The sequence below is a fragment of the Squalius cephalus genome, assembly GCF_949319135.1.
Source record: "Squalius cephalus genome assembly, chromosome: 22".
Classification (NCBI taxonomy): domain Eukaryota; kingdom Metazoa; phylum Chordata; class Actinopteri; order Cypriniformes; family Leuciscidae; genus Squalius; species Squalius cephalus.
Genome location: NC_137143.1, coordinates 2,931,391 through 2,956,132, shown reverse-complemented (window position 1 = coordinate 2,956,132; position 24,742 = coordinate 2,931,391). Strand labels below are relative to the sequence as shown.

The 24,742-nt window shown below is 38.2% G+C and overlaps 3 protein-coding genes across 3 annotated transcripts in view; 1 reads left to right on the top strand and 2 right to left on the bottom strand.

Annotated features, from left to right (window-relative positions):
- Positions 1–701: 701 nt before the first annotated feature.
- srsf6b (serine and arginine rich splicing factor 6b) lies at positions 702–13,903 on the bottom strand. The gene is made up of 6 exons (XM_079857301.1): positions 13,672–13,903; positions 9,888–10,066; positions 7,023–7,144; positions 5,331–5,533; positions 5,168–5,239; positions 702–1,787 (listed from the first exon to the last, which is right to left on the bottom strand). Exons 1-6 carry the CDS (start codon positions 13,776–13,778, stop codon positions 1,352–1,354), a joined length of 1,119 nt encoding a protein of 372 aa, XP_079713427.1. The 5' UTR covers positions 13,779–13,903; the 3' UTR covers positions 702–1,351.
- Positions 13,888–22,168, bottom strand: acot8 (acyl-CoA thioesterase 8). Its single transcript, XM_079857304.1, has 6 exons — positions 22,023–22,168; positions 20,063–20,199; positions 19,763–19,988; positions 17,819–17,976; positions 16,641–16,832; positions 13,888–14,541 (listed from the first exon to the last, which is right to left on the bottom strand). Exons 1-6 carry the CDS (start codon positions 22,154–22,156, stop codon positions 14,426–14,428), a joined length of 963 nt encoding a protein of 320 aa, XP_079713430.1. The 5' UTR covers positions 22,157–22,168; the 3' UTR covers positions 13,888–14,425.
- A 1,411-nt stretch (positions 22,169–23,579) lies between these two features.
- The window catches only part of phactr3b (phosphatase and actin regulator 3b), a 79,186-nt gene continuing 78,023 nt past the window's right edge, over positions 23,580–24,742 (top strand). The window contains exon 1 of the mRNA XM_079857302.1: positions 23,580–23,805. Within this exon, the coding sequence (XP_079713428.1) occupies positions 23,700–23,805 (106 nt within the window). The 5' untranslated portion in view covers positions 23,580–23,699. The remainder of the gene's footprint in view (positions 23,806–24,742) is intronic.

Below are 24,742 nucleotides of genomic sequence, written 5' to 3'. Positions count from 1 at the left end.
CTAGCAAGAAAACGAATCACTGCAATAATATTATTCGATATATTATTATTGTTAATATGTGATCCAAGTGACTTTTTCTATTTACTAGAAGCTCTTTATTGCATCGTGTTGGTTCGTTGTTTTTTGGTTGCTGAGATAAAGGGTTAATAAACTTAATGAATACATTTGTCAAATCGATACGTTACATAACATTCTCATTTCTATGCAGTTTGTTTTAAAGAAAAAATATTCTGTAGTCTGAACTGTGTTCAACAGACAAGCTGTAGGGATTTTAGCACAGGAAGGCAGTGATTGTGAATTAATTGACCAAATGAAATCGCTAAATGATGTGCCCTGACCTAAGAGAACACTGAGTGGAAAGTTTACTGAATTATTTATTGACTTACCCTGATTATGAATGGTGAGATTCCTCCAGATGTCACATACAAGATAAGCCACTTTCAAATAAACAACAGAATTACTTTCAGTTCAAAGTATGTGAACTTCACTGCCAGTCTCAGTGCATATAGATGTGGACGGAGAGGTGAAGAATTATTTTCACCCCCGACTATTACAGTAATAATATTTAAATAATATTTTGAGGTTAAAGACTGGATATGTCTCACACAGGCATGTGTGTATTTGCCTTAATTGCAACTCATATGCAAAACAAACAAAAAAATAAACTTATTTTGAGAAAGAAAAAAGCAGCAACACAGGAAACCAATTAAATGTTTATTTAACTAAAACACTGGAAAATATCCAAAAATCCATTTAAAAATGAGATCACAGAAATCACACTGCAAGTGATGCATTCAACTTCCTGTAAACAAAAATTCCAAGACAATTCAAGATGAGCAAAAGCACAAACGGAAACAAAGATTCCAGGACAAAAAAAAAAAAGAAAAAAAAAAAGCTCAGCTCAGCAAGACAGGAATGAATTACTATAAAGTGAGGAAGCACAGCTGACCACTCAACTATCACATCTTGTTGACTACACCACAAAAGGACAGTTGCAAAAGTAATGCCAGTTTATAACGTATTGTTACAGCCTCTTCAAACCTCACGCTAAAGCAAAAATATGATAAGAGCATTTAAAGACGTCTCATAGCAAAGCAAGTCGAATACAAACGATGGCCTGAGCAATGCTTACAAGCACAAACAATTACTAATTCTTATTTGACACGTCTCATGTAAGGGAGAAGAAAAAAAACCCCATCTGGTACGCAATTTTGTTTTCATGCAATGTTGAAAACGGCACGTTAATCAATACTACACCGGCTCGGCCCTCTCAAGCATTTGGTGAATGTTCACAGGCTGTGAATGATGGATTAAACACTGAGCTGTGCCTTAGATACTCCAATCAGCGACACTAGTCTTGAGAGGCAGACCTAGAACGGGAACGAGACTTCGATCGGGAAGGAGAGCGGGACGCAGAGCGTTTGCCGGGCGACTCCGACTGATGACGGCTTTCTTTAGGAGACGGTGAACGAGAGGTCGATTTGGCTCGGTCTCCGTTCCCATTCTCCATCGGTGAAGCAGAGCGGCTTCGGGACTTCTTGCTGACGGACTTTTCCTTGGAGCGGCTTCTGGAATCTCTCTCCGACTTGGCTTTGGAGCGACTCTTGGAGCGGGATTTGCGCACGTCAGAACGAGAGCGGGATTTCTGTGTGCGCGAGCGGGACCGAGACTTCGACTTCCTGGAGCGGGACTTTGACGGGGATTTGGAGTGAGATTTTCTCCGAGACCTGGAGCGGGATTTACGGCCGGATCTGGACCGGGAGCGGCGCTTGCTGCGGGACCTTGACCTGTAAACACAGTCAGAAGATTAGACCTGCAACTAACAATTATTTAGATTATAATTGACCGTGATTGGTCAGATCGCCTGTCAATCAAACTCCCTGCGAAGGTTCAATTGATTAGTTGGCTGATTATTTCTTTGATTAAATGGATTTAAAAGCCCAATTTTCTTTTCTTTTTTTTAATTGACAAAACACACTATTCCACATCCTGGCCAAAGCAGTCCTTCAAACAAATTTGCCAACTGAATGCTATGAAAACATTGTGAATATATTTATGCTATATGCAAAAGAGCTATAAAGCAAAATGACAGTTTAACTTATTACATTAAAAATTAAGATATTAAAGATAATAAATAAAAATAAAAACACAAACTCAGTGTTAACAGATAAGAGGAACTGCAGGAACACATTCACTCGGAAACGTCTTACATTTATATTCAATTACACATAGGGCTGTCGCGATAACCGCAAAATTGTAAAACCGCGCTACTGAGAAGCCAACCGCAGAGGAATGCAAGTAACAATAGCAACCGCGATTTTCGCACGTTTTCTTTTTTCATAAGGCTATACCCTTCTTATTTTGAACTTTGTGCTTGTGTATTGAATGTTAAATAAGTTAATAATGATAACAAGACTGTTTTTATCATGGTGATTTGTACAGAGGCTTCATTGATTTGCTCTTAAGACTTACAGACAGTAAATGAGAGAGAGATCGACTGAGCGCATGCGATTACCTGCGTCTGTCTTTGAGGTCAAGTCAAGTCATATGCGTGAAAAGCTTTCCGTGTCCAAGGAAAGCGAAATATTTGTCGTGTCATCCTCTTATGCCTGGCTCACACTACAGGAGTTTTAAAATCCTAACCGATTTTGAAATCTGGTTGCAGCACACACTTAAGGAGAATCTTTGCAGATTTTCTTCCCTCAAATCTTAAACATGCTCACACTACAAGGTTTGAAAATCGCGGTGCACCACACACTACAAAATGTTATTAAGATTATCGTGCCAGAGGAAGCGCCTCACGTGATCTCACGCAGCAGATCTGAAGTGGAAAAGCATGGAAACATATGGGATATGCATTGCCATGAGACACACACGCACGCACACACATACACACGCACAGAGACTTTGAACCTACCGGTACCGTCTTTGAGTTAAGAGCTTAGATCGGGCCCAAAAAATCAAGCCCGACCCTACCCGAGCCCATGCACATTGTGTCCGGGCCCGGCCCGACACAATTAACACATTAACATAACTGTAATTATGAGCCCGAGCCGTATTTAAACCCGACCATTTTTTTAATACGTGGGCCGTTATAACCAGGGGCGGTGCCAGATATTTTTTTAACGCAGGTGCTGAGGGGGTGCTAGATATATAGCAAATAAATACTATTACAAAAATTGGCCACTTAATATTTAATATTCAATCATTTTAATTGTCACAATTAAAGTATTCATTTTATTAAATTGACAAAGTGCGTGCAACAAGCTAGATGTGCATTTTTAAATACGGTGACGCGTGCATTGATTTTGAAATCCATTTCGTTTTAACGCGCTTTTTAGTTTCGGTTTCATTACTGAACATGTAACGTTACCTGCCTTTGTGCCTGCTGAACACAGCGTAATACTTATTTATTTAGCAATAAATAAATGGAGATAAAAACGCGTATCGAGTTCAGTCATTCAAAATTATCTCAAGGGAAATTCCTTCAGCACAGCCCTGCTGTCTTTTTGACAGCACTGACGTAATCACAGACTTGCTCATCCCGATTTAAAATCTTAAATATCAAACATGTTTGATATGATCGGGGCGAGCCCGATTTGTGCGAGAGCAGATCGGGAGGTGCAAGATTCGATCTGTGAACGCCTCACATTACCAGATAATCTGCGCCGAACATCGGAACCGATCGAGGTCCTCGACAAGATTTTTTCTCAGATTCTCGGGAGGGGGAAATCGGGCATAAATCGGCCTAAAACTCCTGTAGTGTGAGCCAGGCATTAACGTATAAGGGGATTTACCATGAATGGCATCAGCGACAGCGCTGGTCAGCATTCCACAGCGCGAGGAAGCCGCGGGAATCAAAAAGCAGCGAGTCACGCATTGAATCAATACCATTTAAGCGTCAGCTTCCTTCAGCGTTACCCATGCGACGCATTGCTGGTCAGCTCAGCCTTGAAAAGTGGAGCTTAACTTGTTTCATTACTATCTTTTAAAGAATAAGCGTTTTTGAACGTGTTCGTTGAATGAACGGTTTAATGATTCACTCAAAGACAGTCAATTGCCGTAACAATGTAATGCGTGCTGATTGACAGCCTTTCAATGCGCAGAGACGCGGTTTAGTTTCGGTTACATTGGTTACTGAAAATGTAGGCTACTCGTTTTTGTGCATGCTGACCACATGGTAAAACCTATGTATATAGCAACAAATAAATATAAATATATCTAAATAAATAAATAAATAAATAAATAAATAAATAAATAAATAAATGGCGATAATACCGCATACCGCGCTACTCAAAATTACCGCAAGGGAAATTCCTTCACCGCGACAGCCCTAATTACACGCAGTAATCTCTCTACAGTTTCCTCTCATAAAATACTTGAATTACAAATACTTTAATGTTGACTTTTAAACCGAAATTTAAATGTCCAACAACAGATCTTTCAGCAAAAATAATATTTTTGCACTGAATATTAATCGTCTTCCCCTATAATGCGTCCCGTCTGTTTGACGCGCCGGCGCTCAGTAAAGTCTGAAGTTTAACCCAGACTGACGGGGCGAGCATTCGTGCAAAATAGAAATACTCCCATGAATTTGTAACACTTACAGTAACGATATAACCGAAAAATGAAAGTTTTGCACCAAGAAAACATCACATATTTAACAGCACACGCATCAGTCAAAGCACCTGAAGGGCAAGCCATGTTAAACATGGTTAGTTCACCCAAAAATAAACTCTCAGTAATTTCTCGCCGGGCCGGCAAGTTTCAATAACAGAGAAGCCTATGAGGAGTGAGACAGCTCTCAGATTTAATCAGAAATATCTTCATTTGTGTTCTGAAGATGAGCGAAAGTCTTACGGGGTTGAACAACATGAGGGAGAGTAATTACTGACAGAACTTTCATTTTTGGGTGAACTAAAACAAAAAAAAAGTCTCATGTTTTGGGCAGCTTGGATCACGCACCTGTCCCGCAGCAGCTCACTCTGTTTCCAACACTATTTTTAGCTGCATTTTGTCCATAAAAAAAAACTTTATTCAGTGAGGAAATTTAACGCGACTGGCGAAAGTTCTCTCATTATCATCTTGTTTTTATCAATTAGTTGTTGCAGCCCTACAGAAGATTGTTAGAAAAGCACATCGCACAAACAAACGCGCACCATCTTACCGAGATCTGGAGCGTGAACGGCTTTGTGAACTCCTGCGGCTCCTGCTGCGAGAACGGCGTCTGCTACGAGACCTGGAAAATATGGTTTGGTTCAAGAAATCTACAGAAGACATTTTTCAAACACACAAGTAAATGAGATGAAGCTAAAAACCGAAGGCCTGACCTTGACCTGCTCCCCGAGTAGGAGCGCCGGCGCCGAGGCTTGTCCTCTACCAGACGTATTTTTCTTCCGTTGATATCAGTGCCATCCAACTTGTCAATAGCTCTCTTCATATCAGAGTGGGAGCGAAACTCGATCACGCCCTCATTGGTCCGTTCTTTGTGGGCGTCGGCATAGGTCACCTCTCCAGCTTGACGCATGAAGTCCTATAGTGAAGAACAAGCTCTTCAATTATACAAAGGTTTTCCAAAGTCACGTAGTGTCAGAATTACAGTTATGACCAGAAATGAGGAAAATATAAACGCAAGGTCTGTCAGCTGAATTAAACTGCACATGCTAAATAAAAAGAAAACCCTTGTGAAAAAGTGCGCTTAATTGTATTGAATGTAGGGGTGTGACGGTTAGCATATAACCGTGAGACCGACGGTTATAGTTGAACACCGTCATTACAACTCTATAACCGCCAAAACCGTGTTATTAAAATATTTTTGACAAACATTTTTTATCATAGAGAATGTTCAAATACTAATTAAAAACAATTGTTAACAGTCTGTGTTATTAATGGTCTACGTCGCTTCCAACTGTATTTGATTCTTTGCCAAGCGACCGCCAATCATTTGAGATAGAAATAAAAGCTATGATATAGCCTAGTGATGTGCCATCATTATGAGATTTATTAAACAAATGAAAAACATTTGCAATAATAAACATTAGCAATGAACATTTGCAATCGGGAGACATGGTTTTTACCACTTAATGAAGTTTTGTAAATCGTCAGACATGATTTTTACCACTTCATTAAGTTTTGCTTTGTAGAAAGCATTTCTTTAAAGCAAATTTCGTTTTGTACAAATTGTATCTTAATTTTAATAAATGTTTCATCAACCAATTGCATGTATTTAATAAATAAAAAGCAAATATAGGAGACAATATAACTGTGACATTGAGGCTCCGGTGCGCCGCGTTCACTTGCATTGCATTGTGAACTAGAGCGCATCTCATCGTAAATTAATGAAACTCAGCGTAGGCCTCATACATTAGCATTAAATATCTTTGCTGCATCCTTTCTAGAACAGACAAAGGCTTTCTTGCGGCTCGCATCAGCAGAGCAGTGCATCGTCCATAGACCGCAAAACAATCAGCGGATGGCGGGCGGGTGCGGCTTTGAAATCTGGTCAAAAAACGTTGGTGCGGATGATGAGTTATGTGATGCGGTTGCGGATGAACTAATACCCCCATCCGCGCATCTCTCTTGATAACAACATTGAACACTACAGAAATATTAATTTTATTCAAACTAAGTTGTCCTGTAACAGACGAACGTCACGAAAGCAGCGTGGGTTTTTTTCTAAAACTGGCTGATTTATGTTGTTCTGTCAGAGCATATTGTCGGTTTCAGTGAATATGAATCAAAAAAAATCTTGCCGACTGCAGCTTTACGATGTCAGAGCAAAGTGCTTTCAGTTAAAACAGCTCAAACAAGCATATTAGTCTGGGACTAGCTTAAGCCTCGTCTGTGAAACAAGAGGGTAGAATAAACCATTTTATCCTGAACCAATATTATTTTTGCACTACATTTAATTGACTACTCTGCATTGCTACAGAAAAGCTCACTGGTATTTGAATCAGGACCTTGAAAACAGTTCTTAAGAGGATAGCAACATCAAATCATTTAAATCTGAACAAAGTGCTTACCTTGAGGTCCTGCCAGCTGCAGCGACTGGACAGGTTCTCCACTATCAGACGGTACTCCGTGCGGACCGGAGGTCCATATTTGTCTCTTCCGCTTCGGCTCCTGCTGCTATAACCACTACTGCCTTCAGACAAAAGCCAAAAGACAGCAGACAATCAGTACTGAATTAGACCCAATGCAAAGGGCGCACACAAGGCAACCTCTTCAGACATCACACTGCATAAAGCATGATGTTGAGGAAAGTCTTCCCACCCCACCCCATTGAATAGTCACACCCAAATAAACGGACCTCAGCACCACATAGTTCTGAAGGGAACGCTTACTGTAGGATTATTAAAAACAAACAAAATAAATCCTGACATCTGACCGCACTGGATTTGTTCAATCAGTCCTTCTGAAAGGGCCAAAGGTCGCATTGCTGGTCTTTACCCAACAGCTCAAGAACAGCAATGCTCTGAACATGAATACCACTCCAGCGACACAAGGGCGGCACAGGTTTTAACGTGAGCCCCAATTTTAAAGACAGCAAACGAGTACATAACCTCACAGGGCTCCAGACTAACATTTGAGAGCAGTTCTACAGATGGGGGCGCCAGGGGGGGGGGGGGGGGGGGGGTCGTCAATCAAAAGCAATTTAATTAAAAAGTTCCTATTGTTTTGCATTACCAAGTGCAGTCACTAGTAACATTACATGTTTATTTGTTGGAAATGATAAAGCACTGAGCTTGAGTTGAGATGCAGATTAAATGAACTTTTAACAACATCCCAAGTTTTATAGGGAAACATTTAAGTGTACCATTGTTCTTCTATAGCATCACACTGAACTGACCGACAGCTTCAGAGATTATAAAATGAGGTCATTCTTTACTTTGGGTAATTCTTCGCAACTTGACTAAGTTTTGTTTTTCATGAGATTTAGACTTTTGCTACTTCAGTATAAAAAAAAAAAGTGTCAAACTTTGACAAATTTATTTCTTGATTTGATATTTTATAAAAGGGATTCCATTATACCCCAACATAAATTTAAAAGCAAAACATGTGGGAAAATATATATATATATATATTAGGGAGTGGAAATGGCTAATAAGCCAACAAGTGCTCCTCTGCCGATATCTACTGGTTATACTGGTAATTTCATGTCTTTTTATTTTTAAATAAAAGCGTTTGTTTGCCATGTGTTAGTTTCCCTACATCTTGAAACTTTTAGCTTTACAAATGGGGACAATCTTTGATAGATGAACACAATGTTTTTGGTCACTACATTAAAAATAGCATTTAAACTGGATAATGTTTAGAGCTTTGAAGTGCTAGAAAAAGTGTTAAACACTTGAAAGTCCATGAATTTGTCTCTCAAAGGTTGTACAAACCCTGAAATGAATAATGTAAAAACATTTTACTATTTCTGCCACAATACCATGGTTACAGTTAGATTTACTATATTAAATCCATGGTGAATGTTGGTGATTTGTGGACTGAAAAGCCTTCTAACTTGTTCATGGTTTCTCCTGGTTTCCATGTCAGCGCTGTTTGATCTGTGGTTCATAACAGAATTCTGCACTGAATTTAAACGTTTCTCACTAGTTATCACAGCAATGTTATTAATTTGGCTGCGAAATAAAATGCTTTCTCACTATATCTCCCAGCTAACAGTGTTGATTGATCGGCCCTCGAGTGAACCTGTTCTGAGCTTCTCAACTGAGTAGTGCGGTTTCGTTTGACGTCTCTTATGTTACAGAAATGGCAGCTCTTATGAGTTGGGCAACGTGGTGGTCGCACCAGTGAGACCTCTATCAAAATGTAGTCGCACCGGCTGGAAAAATGGTCGCAAAATGCAACCATTTGGTCGCAGTCTGGAGCCCTGCCCTCATGAAAACAAACAGAAGTAAAATTACAAAAGAAAATAAAAAAATAACCAAGACTACTTACTTACATTAGATGCTGACGTTACCTGTCTACTGACAGAACAGCGACAGCAAAAGACACATAGCAAGGGAAGCCCATTGCTCTTTTTATTAAAGAAATAAAAAAAATAAAAGGAAAAACTAGCGGGTAGCTACATAAATTTGTTTAACCTGACCAATATTTCGTTCAACATAAAAACCAATGGGTTTCCTCACCATCACCCTGGTCTATTGGCAAAAGGCAGCTGTCATCATGGCTTCCGGTTAGGTCAGCCAAGGGTCAAAGGGCAAAGGTCACACACACATTGTAAGGTGAAAGCCAAGGCCAAACGGGACAGGCAGTCATCTTAGCCTCAATGGACTCGGACTCAGCCCGCACCGGACTCTTTTAAATTGAAACATCAAGGACTTTTGTTAATGTTGAATTCAGATGTAAACACAAAATCGCATCGTCACACGTCATACTGTTTACATGCCAGTGAGGCTTCAGGTTGTGGCACAAAACAAAAAAACAACTCATTACTAAATCTATTAGCTAGAATAGATTTAGAGCTGGACCAATACAAAGTGGAAACAGCCCATCATCTGACATGTAAACATCTTTAGTCCCTAACTTTTTTAGGATTACTCAAGTTATACTGCACATTCTCATGACCCTTGGCATTTAAAAAAATGGGCCAAAACTACAAAAGCAAAGGCATCTTTTAAGGGAATCCCCATTTAAAAAGGTCATATTTCAGGACCATCTGCATTAAACAGAACATATGATATCCCAGAAGCCTTCGATCGGGACCACAGGAACTGCAGACTTCAGAGAAATGTAGTTAGTCACTGGATGCAGGTGCAAATGCCGTCCACTGGAAATTAAAAGTTAGGCTATTATTCACCTCCACTTCTTCCTCGTGCCTGAGGGGGAAGATAAAGAGAGAACAGGTTTGTCGAGATGATGAATGAGACTGTACTTACTGCGGCCACCGCCCCCATAACCCCCACCGCCACCGCCACCGCCACCGTATCCATCTCGGTCTCGCCGCGGTCCTCTGGCGTGCTCCACGATCACACGCTCCCCGCACAGATCTTTACCGTTCAGCTCGTACACGGCATCATCCGCGTCACGGTTGTCTTCAAACTCCACGAACCCATACCTGGAAAAAAAAACAATAATCACACTTGGGTTTAAACATAAAACGTTGCATAGTGATTTTTTAAAAAAAACATTTTGTGTATAACTATTTACAACAAAGCCCAAGATCCACCCACAACCATAAGACTAAATAAAAATGAATAAATATGACACGAAATTAAAATAAAACTGTGACCAAAACAATAGGGCTGTCAAACGATTAATCGCATCCAAAATAAAAGTTTGTTTTTACATAATATATGTGTGTGTATGGTAGGGCTGTCAACTTTAGTCGTTTAGTCGACTAATCGGTCGATGCCGTCTTGGTCGACCAGTTGCATTTTTTTTTTTTTCCACCAATAAAGAGATTTTCATTGATTTACTCCTTGATATTTATTCCTTTATAAGCAGTTATATATTACTGTATTCTAAATATAATTAGCCTATGTTTTATCCCCAACTTTAAATGCTTTAATTTAGGCTATTTTGTAACAGCGCCACAGTTTAGCGCACCACGTAGAACACTCGGGAACCGCACCTGTGGCTGGCTGCACTGCTGCTTCGCGCTCAGTAGGCTAAGGAATATAGGTAGTAATCTCTATGTGTCTGTCTGTCCGTTTGCATTTTGATTATTTCGAGAACCGTTCATCCAATCGACTTCACAAGGGAGTGCAGTGTCGCATTTGGTGCAATATAGACAGACACGCGAGACGCGACACGTTCAGAATTAATAGTAAACAACAGAACAGCGCGAGCGGGAAGCGGCGCACCTCACGCGAGCAGGGCTTATATTCTCCGAGAACGGACACTGATATAAAACGCACACAGTCTGTTAACTTAAGCAATACTTTTAAGGTAGTCTAATATTTTTCTGACTAACAAATTACTGACACAGTAAAGGGTAGATTTAAATAAAGAAAAACGAAATTTAAATAAAGAAAAACGAAATTTAAATAAAGAAAAAACGAAATTTAAATAAAGAAAAAACGAAATTTAAATACAGAAAAAACGAAATTTAAATAAAGAAAAACGAAATTAAGTTAGCCTAAATTAAAACGGGATCCCAGGTGTCAATAAAAAAAAAAAATGCTCAATGACAATTGTTTAATAAATGTTCAATCAAAATGCAAAACATCGCGTCTTATTTTTTTTAATTTTTTTGTCGACTAATTGCGCAGGACAGGACTTTGGTCAACTAAGCATTTCTTTGGTTGACTACAGCCCTAGTGTATTGTGTATAATTATTTTCTATATATAAATACACACACATGCATGTATATATTTAAGAAATATTTGCATGTATATACTGTGTATATATATTTATATTATATATAATTTATATTATATATAAATATTTTATATATAAATAAATTTTTCTTAAATATATACATGCATGTGTGTGTATTTATATATAGAAAATAATTATACACCATACACACACATATACTATGTAAAAACAAACTTTTATTTTGGATGCAAAAACAATATATAGAAGGATCTCAAAGTCTCAAACTTTTTGAAGAAGTCTCAATAAGGTCCAACCCAAAATTGTATTGTCTGTCTGGTAGCGCTGTGCACTTAAATGTCCAGCAAATGGGACATCCAAATAGACATAGCTGGAATATTGATATTTTGAAATGATTCAAAAAAAATGTAAAGATAATTCAAATGTGAAATTAAAACAGTAGGTGGCAGCAAGTCACTGTTAATGAGCGATTCATTGAGTTTCAACCAATTCATTCAAACAGCGGATTCATTCAGGAACAAAGTGTTTGACTGTCTTAATGAACGAGCCATTGAATCATTCATTCATTCATTCAGTAACGAAACACCACCGTGCATTGAGATTAACATTTGTCAAGTCACCTTTATTTATATAGCGCTTTTTACAATACATATTTCAAAGCAGCTTTACAGAGATAACAGCAAAATAATGCAACAAATTTAGCATCTAGAAGAAAATAGCGTCATATTTCATCTTAATTAAGTTCAGTGATGGTTCATTTTTGTTGTAAAAAAGTTAATAATAACTTGGCAATAAGCGTTTGTCAGTGTCTGTAGGGGTAGTGTGAACATGAGTTATTTTTCATAAAATTTTAACTTGTTTGTTGGTGTTAGTGCGGCGTGAAATGACCTTAAAGTGAGAGACATACTCGATAACATCAGATCGTACATTGTTAAAACAACAATCATGATATTATCGTGGATGATATAATCGCACACCCCTAATTGACAGCAATTAAACATAGTAATTATCTGCGATCTCATGTATATAAGTGCGCTGAACGCTGTTACAGGAAACTCAAGAGTAGTAATAAGCAGAACGTCCAAGTGGTCCATTCTTATTTTTGATGGAATATTGCAGTATTTTATCAATGATTTATCTGTATTTTTCACATATTCTTTGGTCAAAATCACTTCCTCTCCCTCTTGCAGCAACATCCATTTTCATCTCCGATGACGTGTTTACTGGCGCGAGGGCGGGGCAACCTGTCACCCATGAGATCCACCAATAAGCAAACAACAACCAAAGCCCCTTTCAGGCGACAACCATCCAATCAGTTCACTCGGATATCCGTCAACGTCACAATAGGGCAGAAAACACTAGAAAACTGCAGTTTCAGGCTCACTTTGAGGGGACAATAGAGTATTGAGGGTAATGTCCACAAAAAGGCGATGTTAGGAATCAATGGAAAAACGACTTCACAACAGTATACGACTACCGTTACCAACTAAAAACAAGTGTGAAGAAATGAGTGCAACAGTCCGGTTACGGAAGTAAAATTTAATTTTTAACGGTATTATAAACGAGGTCGATAAATTATGGCACATGTTTTTGTTGAAGCTGTCATGATTTCAACGCATTTAAATAATCCTGCTTGAAAAGCCGAAATCCTGGTGAAACTACGCCAGGGGGAAGAAAGTCTGACATATACACAGTCTTCGTCAAAAATGGCTTTTGAAAACGCAGTCTATATATTTGCATTGGATGAAACGTTTTGTTTAATACAATTTAAATTGCTTTAAGACGCTCATTGTCAATATAAGGCCAAAAACGTCCGCCATATTGGCCAGTTTTATGCACTGCACATTTTGGCAAGTTGTGCAACATAATGGCAAAACAGTGTGAGAATCATATTGGTATACTACTCCAAAAAGCCCGAACTTCTTTATGTGTATTTTATAAATACATTCACTAAAGTGTGCGAGAACTAATGCGCGCGACACACAAACAACGGCGCGCCGCAGTAACGTTATCGCATTCGGGTCATCAGCACCATTACATTTGTGCACTCTACAAACTAACTTCAGTCGATATTTTCTTAGATAAGCGATCATTTACTTATTCTGCTTCAGAATCGAGGCACAATGTAAAATCGTATGCACTTTAATCATATGGTTGTATAAAAGTAGTTCACGCGCTGTGGACAACAAATGTCCGCCATTTTGAGCACGCGGTGAGGTCAGACGGATAAAATCAGACACCAGCATTTAAACTTAAATTGTGAGGTAAATTCAATTTTGCAAGCATTACGAGGCATTTAACGTCCATAAATGCATTGAAGATGTAAAGTTGGTATCGTTATGAGGCCATCGTCAAGGCCGCGACGCGCTCCACAAACTTACCCGTTCTTCAGATCGATCTCCAAAAGCTTCCCGTACCCGCTGAAAAACCGCTGTATATCTTTCTCCCGCACATGATAGCTCAGCCTGCCGACGTACACTCGCGGCATGGTTAATGTTTAGTTCTAGTGAATATCAAACGTACGAATCCCTGTAGCTTTAATCGCTATCGTCCTCTTCGGAATGGCCACCTAGCGGTTATAGCGGTCACCATACCGACGTCACTTCCGGCGTCTCCTCGCGCATGTTGCACTAACTGTTTATACTGAATGATTACGAATGTTCTACACAACCTCAGATTGTTTAGTTTAATAATAAATGATAAATAATTACATTTCTTGTTTACACTTAAAAATGGTCCACATTCACAACTTGCAGTGCATGAGTTTGTGTCATTTAAGACTTCAAGGGTTTCTGTTAAACACAGCAAACTTAACCCCAATGTTCATTACACTTCATTAGCAAAGACATGTCTTCAACATTTTGAACAGGGTTAGCCTAAATAGACAATTTTAGCACAAGGGACAAAAAAAGAAAAGCTTATAAGTGCTGTTATGCCATATTCTACAGACCAACTGCAAACTTGAAATTGATTGTGCATTGTTATTATGTTAATGTATTATTAATGTTGTATTATTAATGTTTTTTACAGTCCATGGTTGTAATATGACAAATAATACATTTTAAATGTCAGCCTGGCAACTATCATAAGGCATCTCAAGAATTCAATACTATTTAATAGTATATTTTCATTCCTCTATAGTTTACTCTGAGAAACTGCCTTGACTCGTATCACTCCCTCTTGGGCACAAGAAGCTGCGAGAACACCGTCCTGTCTCCACAAACGGCCCTGGACGAAGCCTCTGCTGCCGCCTGATGGGAAATACAGGTATTATAGTGTTTATTATCATCATATACTCATCAATAGCTATGTTTCCATGCAAAGTTGCAATTTTAACTTATGCACAAAACTGGAATATCGCGTAAAACATTTGTGAATCAAACATGTGTTCAAGAGACCAAAATCATCACTTCCTAGCACAAAATATCTGTAATAAAATGTAAAATGGCTATTTTTCCCTCCATCATAAATGAGTTCGTCTCAGAGCGCCTCACGAAACACAATAAACGCTGTCATGTTCTCTAGCGTTCGGATGCTGGTGTTTGGGAACACACTCGTGTGAGACGCTTCTGGAGGGAATTAAACCAAATCATTCTGATCACAGACTTTGACTCCGGTGTTTCAGAAACACCAAACCAACATTTGAGATGCTGCGATGTGATTGGTCCGCTGGTTAGTCCAGTTATCCAATCACAGCCTCTGCTGAGGCAAAGTCACATGAGGTTTTTGTTGCGCATCAAGGGATTTATTCAGTAAATGTGTTTCCATCGTAGTTTATGCACGTCTTCTAACAGGATAAAACAATTATACACCTCAATTGAGCGCATTATTTTGTAGAATTTAAAGTCCCCCATGTAGTCAATAATTCTATTCCTTAAAACTCATCTTTGATCACCAAAATTACATATTTAAAGTTTTTTTTCCCAAGGAAAAAATTCTTCATGCCTTAACCCCTTAATGCCTGAATTTATATAGCTGTATATATTAAAAAAAAAATGATGTGTGTTTTTGCCTTTAAGTAGATGGTAAATAATGTTGAGATTATCAATTTCACTTTTGCACAATAAATAGAAATTTTGGTATGTTGCAAATTTGCGACAACAGGCATTTAGGGTAATTTTTTTTACAAAATGGTAAAATTAATAAAACACATTTTCCCATCTCAGGTATGTAGATTTTATTCATGGCACAAAGTTGTTAGAACTTATAAACTTTAATTGACAAATTAATGAATCTTGACAACAGCAAGAAACAAAACACTCTCCTACTCCCTAACATTGACAGTAGTTTTTATACATTCCATGTTACACTCTGTTTAACTCTTTCCTTGTTTCTCCAGTGCATACATTATATATTCTTATAGTGTTATATCCTAACATGCTATTTTTTGTGAAAAATAAATAAATAAATAAAATTAAAAAAAACTTTTTTTGGCTGAAACCATCTAAATACAGCATTATTATAATATGTAGCCATTAGCCCAATCCAGCCGTTATGGACCAATGTCGCAAATTTGCTACAAACAGAAATCTACAAAGTACGTAAAAAATATTCGTCACATGAAGTCTATATGAATAACATAGCTATAGAAGCAATCAATAAGCTGGTACATATTTTTATCTTAGCACAACTTAACTCATTTTGGGCAATTTCTCCACATTTGCGCCCTTGATATGCGGCAAACCAAAATATTAGCTTCGGTGAACCGGATGTAGTTCCCACTCCGACCGCTCCTACGAGAAACCAGTGCGTGCAAAATGTTCCTAGGTATGTATCGAATGTGCACAAACAGGCATTGGGGGAAAACACACGCTATCTCGCCTGCAGTCTGAATGGAAGGGGTTTGTTGCAAATTCGCGACAGTAGGCGTATAGCTTGCATTTAACTCGACACCATCGCCTCATTTAGTATACGCAGTTCTATGAATATGCAAATGAGCCCCGCCTCCACTCACTCACTCAGCTCAGAGATCCACTGGTTGACGATCACACGTTGATCTGATTGGTTACAAGGTAGTTTGTGACGTCAGAAACACCAGCGATTTCAAAGCGTGTTTTTGAGACTGTCTTTGGTTCACTGCAGTTTTAAGGAGGAAATACTCAGCAATGCTGTCGACTTGTGAATTTACACATGGTTTGTCTTAAAGCAGATTAAACACAGCACATACACACATAAACAACATTAAAAGCTGGATTTTTACCAGAGGGAGACTTTAAACACATGTTGTTGTTTATATTTGGCATGTTTTAGTGCGATATCCCAAAACTCACATTAAGAATCTCGGATGGAATCATGCAGTGCATCACTAATGAACTACATGAACATGCAAGAATGGATGGAAGCTGCTGACCTGACCACGGGCTTTCGCATTCGTAGAGCATCCACTCGTCCGCTCTGAATGTGCTGTGAAACCACATGGCGTGATCCAGAGAGGCGGAGAACTGGGCCCTGTGATTTGGGTACGGTAACAGTGCTGTACCCAGGAAAGCGTAGTCCGATACATACGCTGCCACACAACAGTGCAGTTTCATGTCACCAGGTCCTAAAACACAACACATACAATATTCAGAAATATAATATTAAACAAGGAAAGTACAGTCATTATCCAGAATTAACTCAACAGGTTTTTACTTACGATAATGACTGTACATTACTTAAAGGCAGTAAGTAATGCAAGTAAAACACATTTATAAGTTTTACTTTAAAGTTAATTTTATGTTTTAATCAACACTTATTTTGATGTGTTGACTAACATACTAAATAACTTGATTAGCTGTATATTACCTTTAATGGTTCATTTATTTAAAATATTCTAAATTGCAGTTTACAAATATATTTAAATACACAACAGATTTTCCACGGTATATTTTAGTTGATCATAACTGCTTGTCAGTACATTCAGCAGCAGACTTTACCATATTTCAAAGACAATAAAAGTAATAATGAAATAACACATATATAGATGTACTTAAGTGAGTAAAAAAAACACTCAAATAATTGCATTAACATTACATTTAAACTATCATATATTTTAAATTAATTGTAAATAAAATTCAATGAAATGCCCAAAACATTACACATCCAGTTTGCACTTGAGTTTATTCTTTTGAAATATATAATTTCCATAATAAATATTCTATTTAGAATAAGTATGCTAAAGTGGACCCCTTTTTCACAAGGGAATTTTTCCAGGTTTTTCTTGACTTACGGGAATCCCGAATAATGTAATAAATAATCTTGCAATTTTAATTTTAACCTCACAACTAATTTTATAGCATATTCATTTCATTAATCACACACTGTCAGAAATAATGTGCAAAAACAGCTTGGACAATTTTGTGCCGTATCTACCCCTAAAACGTGCCTTCTAGTACCTTGTTATATTCTACTGTGTGTTTATGTGTAAATAAAATACACAGATGTCCTTTTACGGGTCCTGTTTAAGCTGTTGTAAAGGTACCATATTTGCAATTTTTTTCATTATAAGTGGTGGTATAAAGAAGTGGTGAGATGACATGCTTATTTTACCTATATGTCCTCTCGCTCGCACCCAGAATAACGTCTTTGGTTCCATGGCAACATGTCTATAAAAATCAGGTGGGTTGACTGGCTTGATCTCGATAGGAACTTCATCAGCAAGTATTTTATTTAGGCCCTGTCGCGTATTGTCAGCCAGGTTCGGATCACTGTAAACAAAAAGAAAGTCATATAATCAGGGTTTGAAATGAAAACCCGGCAACCCGACGAAAATCAACTGTGGCGGGTAATGCTGTCAAATCACGAGCCAATCTGGCGTGTTACTTGTTATCCTTAATCACTTTGCTGGGGAAGTTCGTGTAAGACAAATCTGCACTCGTGAGTCATCATGATATATTAAATACAGTGTATTGCACAGAATCTGCACAAATCTGGCTTACATGAACATGCCAGTCATATGCAACAAATAACGGCACGCTTGTTCATTTGCATTGAAGCAAAAGCGAAGATTAAAAAGCATTTGATTGACAGAAAAGACATTGTTATTTTCCATCATCCTACATTTTTTTATGTTCTTTGTATTGTATTGATCTGTCCATCCTAAAACACATTTTTGGTGATGAGGATGAAAGATGAAGAGAGGAGATGCTGGATTACAGGATTTTGTTTGATTAAGAAATTAATGTATGAAATTTGTATATAAATAAATAAATAAATAAATAAAAGCTGTGACGTAGTTAAAGCTGCAGTCCGTAGTTTTTCCTCTTTGTCGCCATCTCTGTTCGAAATCTGCAATTGCAGTTATTCGCGCAATTATCAACTTTACGTGGGTTGTGGCTCGGCACGGCACAGTGCGGACGAATCCGATGTTTTGAGGAGAACGTGCGGCTGTCAGTCGCCACGCCGTAAGTATGACCAACATTAGAATTTTCACTGGAAAATGTCCTCTGAACAAGTAACATCCACTTTAGTTCTGACCAACTAAGGGGAAAAAAGCATTGCAGTAAATCACACTGATTAAATCTAACGATCGCTTATGTCTTAACTGTCCAGCAGAAATAAAGCCGTCTCTGCGTCCGTTTTGAACCCCTTCAAAACACGGAGTTCACGCCACCTTTCAAAAGCATTTTCGCATTTTACAGCGGGTGAATCTCCAGTTGGTGATTGTCGTTTGAACCTTTCTAGATCCGCCATCAAATAGAAAAGTTTAATTATATCAAGTGCTGTGAGAAAAGGCTATAAATCTCCTCCTCCAGCATCCTCACACTCATAGCCGACTAGCCGAGACTCTTCTTTATGTGGACAGTGACGTAATGACGCAAAGACATGCTTGAATTTCCCGCGGAAATCCACTAGAACCACTGGAGTTAAAAACATTATTACAAGCTTACCGTTTTGAGCTACGGCAAGCAGAGAGTTTTGAACACCGGCTGGTTATGTACTTGCTCAAAAACTTATTTGGGATAATTTTTAACCCAAAAAAGTTACGGACTGCAGCTTTAATCTAGATTATTTTTTTTATTTTTGGCTAGTAGAAGTTCTGAATGGCCGGTAACTTTAGTAGCCAAATTGGCCGGTGGGTGAAAAAGTAAATTTCAAACCCTGCATATAATCAGGGGCGTCAGACTGGGGTTAAAACCAGTACAGATTACCAGGGCCCCAAGGGGAGAGAGGGCCCTCGAAAAGTCTGGAATATATCTTATTTTACCTGGATATTTTCATTTCCTAATTAAATTTCCTAATGAATGTCAGATGAAATGTAAAGTTAGTATATTGGCTGAATAACTTGGTTGATTGACTAGTAAAGACTATCTAAGGTCTCACGTTCCGACCCCTTGCTAATGCGGCAAATGGTTTAGTCCATGTGGGGGGTTGAGGAACATGGGGGCCCATCAGGACTGCATAGGGCCCGGGATCTTGTGCTACGCCCCTGCATTTAATATATGACTTATAATTATAATTCACTCTGGGAAACACATAGTGTTGTGCTGAGACCTGAGGTAGCGCTGGATGAGCTCCTCGACGGTGAGCAGTGTGTCGGGTGGAGGGACGGTGGGCATGATGAACTGATGCTCCAGTGGACTCGGCTGCTGCGTGTGAAACGACGCCTGACAGATCAGAATGGGCTGACCGTGCTGAACGGCTTTCACAGACCGCACGGAGAAGCTGCGGCCATCCCGAGTCCTTTCCACCTGGTACAGCACAGGCACCTTTGGGTCCCCTGAACACACAATTGTTGAGGAATACAGCAAAAACCAAACTTTCCATGTGTGATTAGATAACATCTGAGTTTACCTGCTCTCACAAAGTAGCAGTGCAGTGAATGAGCATAGAGATGTTCACTGACTGAATTGGCTGCGGCTACAAGAGCCTGTCCAACAATCTGGCCACCGAAAAGGCGTTTAGTGCGAGGAACCCAGTGATGTGTCCCTCTGTAAGAAAAAAAACATGGTAATACCATGGTACCCTTTGTTAGTTTAAAAAATATACAGTACCAGTCAAAAGTTTGGAAACATTACTATTTTTAATGTTTTTGAAAGAAGTCTCTTATGCTCATCAAGCCTGCAGTTAAAAAAAAAAAAAAAAACAGTAATATTATGAAATATTATTACAATTTAAAATAATGGTTCTCTTTTTTAATATACTTTAAAATGTAATTTATTTTTGTGATGCAAAGCTGAATTTTCATCAGCAAGTACTCCAGTCTTTGGTGTCTTATGATCCTTCAGAAATCATTCTAATATGATGATTTGATACTCAGTTATTATCAATGATGGAAACAGTTGTGCTGCTTAATATTTTTTTTATAACCTGAGATACTTTTTTCAGGATTATTTGATGAATAAAAAGTTAAAAAGAACTGTATTTATTTAGAATAGAAATCTTTTGTAACAATATACACTACCGTTCAAAAGTTTGGGAACAATAACTATTTATTTTTTTAAGAAATTAGTACTTTAATTCAACAAGGATGCGTTAAATTGATAAAAGGTGATGGTAACGATTTATATTGTTAGAAATGTTTTTATTTTGAATAAATGCTGTTTTTATGAATAAATGCTGTTAACGTTTTACTCATCAATGAATCCTAAAAAAAGTATTCCAAAAAATATATATTAAACAGCACAACTGTTTCCATCATTGATAATAACTGAGTATCAAATCATCATATTAGAATGATTTCTGAAGGATCATAAGACACCAAAGACTGGAGTACTTGCTGATGAAAATTCAGCTTTGCATCACAAAAATAAATTACATTTTAAAGTATATTAAAAAAGAGAACCATTATTTTAAATTGTAATAATATTTCATAATATTACTGTTTTTTTTTTTTTAACTGCAGGCTTGATGAGCATAAGAGACTTCTTTCAAAAACATTAAAAATAGTAATGTTTCCAAACTTTTGACTGGTACTGTATATTCTAAGAACATTTTCATAAAGCTCCTATTGAAGGGTTAGTTCACCCTTGAATATGAAAATGGAAATTATCGCATAATTTACTCACCATCAAGTCATTCTAGGTGTATGTGACTTTCTTCTTTTAGCCGAACACAATCAGAGTTATATTAGAAAATATCCTGGCTCTTCCCAGCTTTAGAAAGTTATAAATATGGAAAGTTTTCAAACAAAAAAGCATCACTTCGCTTCAGAAGGCCTTTGTTAACCCCCTGGAGCCGTATGGATTACTTTTATGATGGATGAATGCACTTTTTTGGGCTTCAGTACTATTCACTCCCATTATAAATCTTGGAAGAGCTGAGATATTTTTTAACAATGCCGATTGTGTTTTGCTGAAAGAAGAAAAGTCATGAACACCTAGGATGGCTTAAGGATGAGTACATTAGCCTATGCAATCATTTTATTTTGGGGTGAACTAACCTTTAAAACGTTATTTCTGAATGTTCGCTGAAAGTTCAAAACATTCCAGTTTAAACGTTCCAGTTTCTTAAATGATTGTTTTCTTGGTTATACTAATGTTAAGGGAACATTCCATTTTAGAATTTTGCAAACATTATTGGAATGTTACTTTTGAATGTTCTATGAACGTTCTGAAACAAGTTGTTACATTTATAAAACGTTAGAAGAACGTCCAACTAAAACGTTCCAGAAAAAAAGAGAATAATCCATAAGTAAAGATTTTGTGCTGACGTTTTGAGAGCATAATTAAAGATCAGATAACTCACTGGAAATATGTTACTGGTGCTAAGTAAATCTAATAGACTCAATATTTTGAAAAGTACATTTGTTTACCTCCACAGGTCGGTGTCGAGCTTTTCTAAATTCAAAACACTTGTAACCAGAACACTTCTGAGATCAGCTTTACCTGAATTAGACATATGGTTTACTACAATGTCATCTCGAGATTCACTACCGCGTTCAGCCATATTTACCGGTGATGAGTCGTTCAAGAACGATCCGTTCAATGCGTCTGTCACGTGACAAATGAACGAAAGACTCGGAAGGTAAAGTAACTATTTATGTTCCCTGTAAATTAGTTTTGACTGCATTAGAATGATTTCTTAATTCAGAATAGGATCAAGACTGCGTAGGTGGATGTGTTCGGGGAATCTGCCTGTTAAAAGTATAACATTTAAAGCCCCTTAAATGAACGAAACGAAATGACTCGAAAAAAGATTCGTTCATTTTGATGAACGAGATCGAACAAGAGAGTCAGTAAAATGATCCAAACTCGATTCAAACGCTTTTTAACGATTCATATGCGTCATCAGTTAAAATGTTCACGGAAGTACTGCCCACGTGTTGTAGTAAATTTTCTTGGTATATATTGCCCCGTATTGCTGTATTGGTGCATATAAATGAAAATTATTACATCAGTAATTGTAGAAATCAGTTCTGAATCTTTGAATCAATTGAACCATGATTCACTGTTCAGAACCTAGAAGGAGAAACACTGAGGACATCTGCTGGTCAAATGAGTCGTAACTTAAGCAGCATTTCAAATGATTCATAATATTTGCATATATGAGTGCTATTTTTACAGAAACATAAATAAGTCTGCAATGTCCTTATTAATCTTTGTAGAAGATGTAGAACCCAGTGATATAGGTTATAAAGTTATATAAAAAGCGAGTAAGCTATAAATGTTTAAAATAAAGCCTGTGGTATTGTGCAATACTTGTTTCATACAGCTACTCGTTGTAGACCGTTTGCATCTCTAAATATCAGAAAAATATCAGTCTGGCTTTCCTATGTAAAACCTACCGCATTTTGCTGTGTTGTGTTTTGGTGGGAAGACTTAATTGATCGATACCAAATTCACTGACTGCTGATCAGCCCAAATTAGTTTGAATCAGTCTGATCTGATCGATTATCAGACTGTTCTTGCTTTAATGCTTGATAAAACTGTGGCCTCTCATGATCCTCAGATGTGTGTGTGGCTCCACTATCATTAAGAGTCCACAAGAGGGCATCACATGTTAATCATTCACGAGTTCCTCTGACAAATCACTGTAACGCTGTTCTCCTGAATGAGCATGTCAAATAACACTGATTATATGACATATCACGGTTTTTAATAGAGCTAAACGACACGTCCACCTTATATAAAACCAATATGGATGCCAAAACACACGAATTCTTGATTAACACATTAAAACACATGACTTGATATGCATCCATACAGCTCTGTAGCAATGAGATGTTTTATTAAAAACAATAAATGAATAAAACAATACAACCTAATAAATCCTAATGATAATGATGATAACCCGATGGTCCCCCCAGATGTGTCTGGCTCCCCATCATCATCATCATCAGCAGCAGCACGCGCGCGCACGTTCACGCGCACGCGCGCTCTCCTCCTCCAGCGCTGCTGTTGCTGTCAAACTGAATCACATCCATCGCTCGCTGCTCATATTCCCGCACGCAGATTGGCTTCTCCGTGTTTTATGGTGTGTTCTCATCTCCATGGCCACATCAGAGGCATCAGAAGATCGCGTTGTGCAGAGAGGAAGATCTCGAAGTGACCCGAGCATCATTACCGACACGCGTGTCGTTTACACGAACAGCACAGGTGAGGATATATATATATGTGTGTGTGTGTGTGTGTGTGTTTACTGCATAGATATCTGACTGTACCACTGCGCACGGAGAAGCAGTTTTTCGAGAAACCACAACGCTGGCATGACTGGCATGATGTCTTTGCACATGCATTGCTGATGATGAAATCCATCATTGACATGTTCGTGCTCGTGCACTGCGAACTGTGTGGAGGTGCTGGTGCTGATGCTGCGGTGACGCGCCGGGCTTCCCCGTGACTGATGGATCAGCACATCCATGATATGAGCTGGTTTCAGGATAAACCTGAAGAGCTTCAGTGTCTGCGTCTGCCCAGTCACAGCTGTGAATCACTGTCTTTGACTGACCTTTAGTTACACTGTGAGTAATATGCAGTAGATTGAGATTCGTGCTGCAGCTGAAGGACGAATGAACGAAGGATGAATCATTATTTCAAGTTGTAACAAAGTGTTTGCAACGGCTTCGTTAAAGAGGATGAATGCAATTAGCCGAGACAGGCCTCATCTATCACAAAGATCCTTTCCAATAAGTGGCAAATTGGAGTTTTTCATTCTTGCTTCTGTCTTGTTCTGTGGTGGTGAAAAGGCTTTAGTATTTGACGCAATGTTTTATTATTTCTACAAACTTATGTGCATCCCTTTCTATTCGAGCGTGGAAACTCTTCACCCTGAACGGCTAAAGTGGGATTAGTGATTGAAATGTGTTAAAAGCCCTTTGTTTGGACACAGACAGGTGGTGAACATTTATCCTTGGATTTGGAGCCAGTAATACATGTTGACATATTGCTGAACTGATGCACACTTTCCCCAATGATGTGGGAAGTTAGACTGCGGTATAATCTCTGCTGATCAAAACCTTGTTTATATCCTCCTGGATATGTTTGTTATACTGCTTGTTTGCTTGTTGCTTGTGGTGTTGCATTGTGTGATGCT